Here is a 7698-nt window from a genome sequence, read left to right on the forward strand (position 1 = left end):
ACGCTGAGACATCTTGGGGGGAGATGCTCTTTCTCTCTGCTTGGCTGTTCTCTCAGTTCTAGCTCCTGTGCCCCTGCTCTGCTCAGCAGGTGCCCAACCTAACAGTTATGGACATGCAGTAAAGAGAGGAGGGAAGGGCTGGCACATCGTTGGAGAGGCGATCATTGGGGAGCTACAGGAGAAAGGCATTCACACCTGTCATTTATGCTAAGTGCGTAGCTTAAGGAGGAAAAGGAGCTACCAGGGTCGACAACACCAAACATGACTTTCAAGGAATGTGGCTCTGGGCACCCGTCCCAGGGGAAAGCTGAACGCTTGCAGAGATGGCCGACCTGGGTGCGGCACACCCACCTCTGGCATATGCAGGTCTCGCTCCAGCTGGACGTGTGCCTTGGAAGACCAACTGTGCTGAAGCTGCCAGCACTCAGGAGGAAAACAAACCAATCTGCAGAGTATATGACACAACTTGTTGGTCTGAAAGACATGGGAGATTTCAAACATATGAGACACAACAAAATAATCTGCTTTGTGCTCCTGCTCCTGCCAAAGCAGGTTTGCTCTAGGTGTTGTGTGAATGGGTCCTGTTAGCTGCTCCCACATGAGCCAGAAATCTCAGTGTAGTGGAGTAATTATTGTTATTTGTTCTGTTCATTTAACACACCATCCGCTTTTCATTGTCTGAGTGTGGTGAACAAAGCCCATAAACTAGATCTCTTCCATCTTTTTATTGGAATATAAATTGGTAATATAGGACTGATAAATTCATGGAATTTAAACCACTTTGTCCAGTCAAGAAGTACCGGATTCACCAAAGTAATCTCTAAGACTTTTCTTAAATAGTTCATTAAGGCTTGGTTTTTTTGTGGACCACACACTAAAAACCCACAAAAGACCAGCTAAGAAAGATGCCATTTCCATGAATGGTGCAATGACCATCTGCTGTTCTGTTGCATCCTGGCTTGTATTAGAAATAGTGTGGCCAGCAGGACTCGGGAAGTGATCAATCCCCCTGTACTCAGCACTGGTGAGACCCCACCTCAAATACTGTCTTCAGTTTTGGGCCTCTCACTACAGGAGGGACATTGAGGTGCTGGAGCGTGTTCAGAGAAGGGGAATAAAGCTGGTGAAGGGTCTGGAGCACAAGTCTTATGAGGAGCAGCTGAGGGAACTGGAGTGGTTTAGCCTGGAAAAGAGGATGCTGAAGGGAGACCTTATTGCTCTCTACAACTACCCGAAAGGAGGTTGTAGTGAGTTGGGGGTCTGTCTCTTCTCCCAAGGCAATAAGACAAGCGGAAATGGCCTCAAGTTGTGCCAGGGAAGGTTTAGATTGGATAGTAGGAAAAAATTCTTCACTGAGAAGGTTATCAAGCATTGGAACAGGCTGCCCAGAGAAGTGGTTGAGTCGCCATCCCTGGAGATAGTTAAAAGACGTGTAGCTATGGTGCTTGGGGACATGGTTTAGTGGTGGTTTTGGCAGTGCTAGGTTAACAGTTGGACTTGGTGATCTTAAAGGTCTCTTCCAACCGGGGGGGGGTGTCTTTTTCCTCATGTGTCCATGGGTCTTAGGTTGCTGGGGATCATTATCTTTCAGTAACAGAATGAAAGCCTTTGGCAGCCCCTCACATGTGCACAAGGACTCTGTCAGTAATTCTGTGGAGCTCTGTACCATTTACAGAAAAGCAATTTATGTATGCAAAATTCTTTGAGGCTCAAACCTTTCCAATAACAATATTAATCTAGTGCTTTGTAAATGTTATTTAATCTTCATAACGGTGTTTGGATGTGGCATGGTTATTTCAATTGGAATGGCCTTGGATATTGTGCATTCTAGTGCATGTAGACCTGGATTATGCATACAGACCATGCTTATTAGAAAGAAAACATTTCTTATTGCAGTAAGTGAGAAATGTTTTGAAATCTGTTTCTTTCTTAGGCAGTAGATGCTTTTATAGTATAATTATTTCATTTCTGAACTTGGTACATTAATCTTTTTTCCAACTGCTCCTCAGCAAGATGATGAGCTGGAAAGTGCAAAAGCCTTCAGAGTAGAACTTCAGCAACAGCGGTAGAAGAGTCAGGAAACCAGCAGAGATTCCCAAAAACATGAGCAAAAAATACTCAGAAAAACTCCCTTTCCATTGTCTTAAAATTGTAGTACCCAATTTCTCAAACTTCTCCAGGCATTTACCCATCAAGCTAAATCTGAAAAGACTTGTTCATTGGCCACACTCTAAATGACCCATTTGTCTTTTCCAAAGTTCCCCAGTGCCAGAACTGCCTCTCCTGTTTAGATTTTTGTGGAGACAGGCAGCTCCCCAAAGATGCAAATATGCATACTCATGCAGAGGGATCTGGTGACTGCAGATGCTGCTAATCTTAGAAGGAGCTGTCTAGTCCCCATCACACACTCACAGGGCTCCCGCATCTTCCCGTGCTTTAGCTGGAAAATTCCAGCATGCTGACCTGGCACTGACTTCTCGCTGTGAAAACACAATGGGATCCATTCTCCTATCGTGGACAAGCTATGCACATAAAAACCCTGTTGACTGAAAGGAGAATAGACCCCTTTAGCCTTAGCATGACAAGACTCCTTTGAATGCTTACAGCATTTTTCAGTGAAGTGTGTTGAGGATGGAGAATACTTTCTCCCTTCCCCCTCCTTTGCTCCTTCCCCCCTACAGAAATCTGTAGCAGCATACCTAGCACCTCTCAACTGTATAAGGCTCTCAAAAACTGTCTTCGTGGTTTTCGGTCAGTTTCCTCTTTCTGGTTCACGGGTAGGGACACACTTTTTATTTTAATGCAACTGGCATTCACTCTTCGATGCTTCTGCCCACCTGCCCTATCCAAGTCACCTATTGCACATTGACTTTGATGAAACTGATAGATGAGGTGCTCTGGGATCATCTATTTGATGTTAATAGATATCCCTGATAACTGGGAGACAGCATGAGTACAGTTACTCCGAGTCAGAATGTACAAAAATAGGAAATGTCATACTAGCAATCCATTAAGACCCTGCAGTTGCCAAGTCCAGTGACATCCATCTCACACATAACTGGCATGATAATGATTCAGATTATTACTAATTGTGATATACACTATTGCCTTCTATAACCTTTAGATATTATATTATTTAGATATTTTACCAATAACACTACAGCAAACCAAGCCAACCAGTCAAGACAACAAAAACAAACTAACAAAAAATCAACCTGACATGTTACTCTCCTCTCCAGCTCCTTCTTTATTCCAGAAAAAACCCAGATAAAAAGGCAGGTTCTGCAGATGAGTGAAATTGGACAGATTTAAGGTGGAAAGACAAGAATTACAGATTTTAAATCTTGCACTGGTATTTCCCAAATTTCTAATGCTGTCTCCTTGTAAAAGCAGTCATTTTATCAGAAGGGCAGAAACAACCATATAATAGTTTAAGAGGGTTTTATCTAGAGCTTTCTAAGTGTAGAAATGTATTTTTTTTAATGGCAGATAGTAACTTCATAAATTTAAATAATATTTGGATGACTCATTTGGATCACTTGTGGTAATGGCTTGCTTCTTAGTCAAACAGTAATGTATTTATAAGAATAAAGTAGTAATTGTTGGTTTATTCTTTGAATTACCTGGAAACACTAGGAAAGGAGCATAAGTTTTGTTTTAAATGTGATAGCAACTTAGGTCATACATCTTGTTTGTTTGGGTTTTTTTTGTAATATTGTGTAAAAAAAAAAAAAAAGTTGTATAATGTAATCATTTAGTGTTTATTTTATTATGTGTACCTTCTACTCAGAGGGTTGGCATTATTGTTCCTAACAGTGATGGATACAAGCAGATCATGCCCTATGACCTCTACCATCCCCTTCCTCGGTATGTAAAACAGTCAACCAGATGCTGGGATTAACAAATACATTTGCTTCTTTTTTCTTTTCTCTGTATTTCTGTTTTGCTCTCTAAGTTAACAGATGCTGCCTTTCTCTTGCTCTGAACTCCTGTGTTCAAGTGCTAACCTGTTGTTATAAATTCTCTTGTTGCAGAACTGAAATGATACTCTAGCTGAAGCGACAGTGCAGACTAATTTAAGTGTGTGGTCCCTTTCTTTCTGTCTTTCCTCACTCCTCACCCCCACTCCCCTTTTCTCTCACACCTTTCCTTTTCATTCCCTTCACTCATCTCTGAACAGGACAGGGGGCTTTCTAATGAACCATCAGACTTTCTGTCTCTCTTGTGTGGTGCTGCTTCTTGCATGCTTATAAATTGTGAGATTTTGGGTTTAGACAGTGTTAGTGTTGTGTTTTGATCCTGCAATCCCATGCTAATGCCTTCCCCAGAGGCATTAGTCCATTGGCTTTTCTAAGAAATCAAAGATCAGGGGAGGAATAGGACCAAGGCCTGATTTGTATTATTAATTATCTCACAATTAAAATGTCTTTAATGTAAGACTCGAGATTCTCATGGAAACAATCACATGAGTAATTATTCTTAAAGCAGCAAATAAGACTGGTGCTGATAAAAATGTTTGGTAGTTGAAGGATAATAACCTTTTGGTTTTGAAATACTGTCTGGACATGCAATAATATTGTGCTGTGTTTCCTTCTTCATTAATTTATTGTGTCACGGAGTATGAAATCACAGAAAGAACCCTCTAGGCAACTTGTTAGTCTCATCATGGTGAGGAAACGACCTCCCTCACGCTATGGTGAGGCCTAATGCAGAGAGCTTTCAGCATCAGTGTGCAAGCACAGTGCATTCACATTCAACAGTCTCCAGCCAAACCATGGATCCACCCCAAACTGTGAGTGAGAAGACAAGGAGGAGAGCAGCTGACTTGCCAAGCATTGTGGCTGCCATTTATGTCGACACACTTTATCAATGATCTGTGTAGGTTAGGCTTTTCTCTTCCTGGCTAAGTGCTTATGGTTATGTGCACACAGTCTTTATCACCAAATAGTCGTGAGATACACTTATAAAATATACCCCTGTGTCTAATTCCTTTTTTCTGGAAAACACTTTTCTCTGTTCTTTATTTAAAAAAAAAAAAACAATATATACATACCTCCTAACCTCAAAAATTAAACCTCTGTTAGTAAGGAATATAGAAGCTAGAATATATATACAGGGTTTAACACTCTAACTTTGAGTAAAACACATTTTATTTCAATTGTGTACAAAGGGCATGTACAAAAGACAGAGAAGAATTTTATATCAGAGGATGATTCAGCAGTACTTAACAGTGGAGTGACTGTATTTAAGGAAAAAGCATCCTGAACTGGCAGCTAGGCAGAGGCTTTTTTACTGCTGAAGAAAATCCAAAAAAAAAAAAAAGGATCAAAATGCCCTGAGGTATTTGGCTTTCAGTGTTACTGAATAAAAAAAAAAAAAAAAAAAAAAACACCCCCAAAAAATACTGAGACTGTTTCTCAAGCTGTTCTGGATTATGGTCTCACCCCGTAACAGTCCCTTCACATCCACTCCCCCAGCCGCACCATTCTCCTTTAACCCCCACCCCACCACCACCATCGGTTGCTCAGGCTGCAACTGCTCGCTGGGACCTCTGCCCCCCTTTTTCCCTCTGCTGTTTCGCTGCTGCTTCCCCTCTCCTCCCTCTCCCCATTCCCACATGTGCTCCTATGCACCCACAAACAGGGCTCAGGTCTTCCTCCCTCGCCCCAAGAGGGGAGACACAGCCACATGTCTCTTCTCCAAACCTCAGAGACAGCAAAAACTGAACAGACCATGAGGCTGACGTGAGACAGGGCCAAGTCAGGGGGATGAAAAATGTCTTTCCTCTGAACCTGCAGAGTTTAGGCAAAAAAAAAAAAAAGGCAACCCAAAAAAACGTCAACCAAACCAGAGAGGTCCTGTTTGCATTAAGTGGCTGAGACCTAAACCCAGGGACAGAGGAGAGCAACAAACACTCCAGGAGAAGTGGAGAGCGAATCTGGGAAGGCATCTTTGCAAGATTTCCCTACTGCAGTCCCTCAGCCTTGAGTGTTATCACAAAGGTTCAGCCTTACGTACTGATAGGTACGGTTCAGCCAATATGGTGCTTACTTTTAATGCACCACCAATTCCTTTCCCAAATTCTTGGTCAATATTAAACGCTTTATACCTCGAAAGGAGCTGAGCTTTAAGAGCTATGCAATAGAGACACTTCACCTTCCCATCTTCTACTCAGACAAAACCTAAGGACCAAACTGCTTGCGTAGATTTAAGCTGCTTGGTATTGCTGAGGTTGCCTAAGGCATCTGGAAGCTTGTCCCAAAGACTCCAGGGAATTCCCTGGTGCTACGTTGCTTTTATGCCTGGGAAAAGCTGGATCAGACGGGCTGCAGCAGTTTCTGCTGTTCGTGAGTTTCAGTTTGAGATCTCTTCATTTAGATTTGTGGTAGTGAGAAACCTTAGCTGTATGCTGGGAAACTTGTTCAGCAGACCCACAGGTAACATATTTGAACTAAAAACATTGCTAAAATTACCGATTCATGACATATGTCACTTCTGCTGAGCACATGATGATGGGTATGGCACGGTATAAACATTGTTTCATCGCTTCTTAGTGATAAGTGGTAGAATTAATCAGTGGCTTTACCATTCATAAAAGCTATTAACAAGCCATTTCACATTGAGTTTTAGGCATTTTCAGCCAGTAGCCAAGTGTGGGTAGTGCTTACATGTACTGGAGCTGATGAGAAAAAGATGGGTTGATACGATGAATAATCAGAGGGAAAGATAAGCATTTTTCACATTGCTTAATAATCTCGGTGATCCTGTGATTGTTACGTAATAAAAATAATTCCTCTGTTTTAAGTGGGAGAAAAAAATCCTCACCTTTCTCTTTTTTTCCTTCTTGCCTGAAAGAGGATAGAGATGGGTGCGTTTTTTCTGCAAAAACAATTTTTTTAAGTCAAAAAATGAAAACTTATGACCAAAATAATTGTTTCAAACATTATTTTGAATGTCCTTATCAAAAGGACATTTGCCTTTGGAAAAAAAAAAAAAGATTTTGTGAAATGTTTCCAGGTAGATAGAACACGCACACTTTTATACCATCAGGCATGCACAGAACTATACAGGAATAACCACACTGGTGGTCCCGGATCCTTTCTGTGGCAATGGCTTGAATATAAGTGGAAATACCAGACTATTTTATGTGGGCAGACATGTACATGTATAAAACAATACATACATTATTGTATATGCATCACTGTAAAAAAAAGGCTTATTCTTGTAAGTATGCATAGCTTTTCAGAACATACACATTGTTCTGTGGATTTCTCATTACATTCTTAACTGGCACCTCTAGAGAAAACATGGTTTCTCAGCTCCTCTCACTGCCTCAACTGTAAGGAAACAAGGCCCATGTGGTTTATCCATCAGAGACTATGTATTCTATCAGTATAGTCTTGTCTTTTTTTGGTAATTTCCTCCCATCTTCTTTTTTTTCACTCAAGTCAGTTGTTTCCCTGGAAAGAAACACTGCTGTTTCCCTGTATGTTCTTGCAAAAGGAGCATCAGCTTCAGAGCACACTGAGCTTCCAGTGATAAAGATTCCACAGAACATAACAAACTGTGAAGATATGATAATCCCATCAATTAAATAAAAGGAATTAAGTTAAAAGTATTTAGAGTTTCTGTGGTAGTTGCCACCGGGTTAGAGGGAGAGAGGAGATTTTTTATTACTAATCTGTGACTTAAAGACAG

General features: G+C 41.1%; 1 protein-coding gene across 1 annotated transcript in view; it reads left to right on the forward strand.

Annotated features, from left to right (window-relative positions):
* Positions 1-7698, forward strand: part of ADAMTSL1 (ADAMTS-like 1) — a 178734-nt gene that overhangs the window by 77795 nt on the left and 93241 nt on the right. The window contains exon 10 of the mRNA XM_009891516.1: positions 3817-3867. Within this exon, the coding sequence (XP_009889818.1) occupies positions 3817-3867 (51 nt within the window). The remainder of the gene's footprint in view (positions 1-3816; positions 3868-7698) is intronic.

This window comes from Charadrius vociferus, unplaced genomic scaffold, assembly GCF_000708025.1.
Source record: "Charadrius vociferus isolate BGI_N301 unplaced genomic scaffold, ASM70802v2 scaffold198, whole genome shotgun sequence".
Lineage (NCBI taxonomy): Eukaryota > Metazoa > Chordata > Aves > Charadriiformes > Charadriidae > Charadrius > Charadrius vociferus.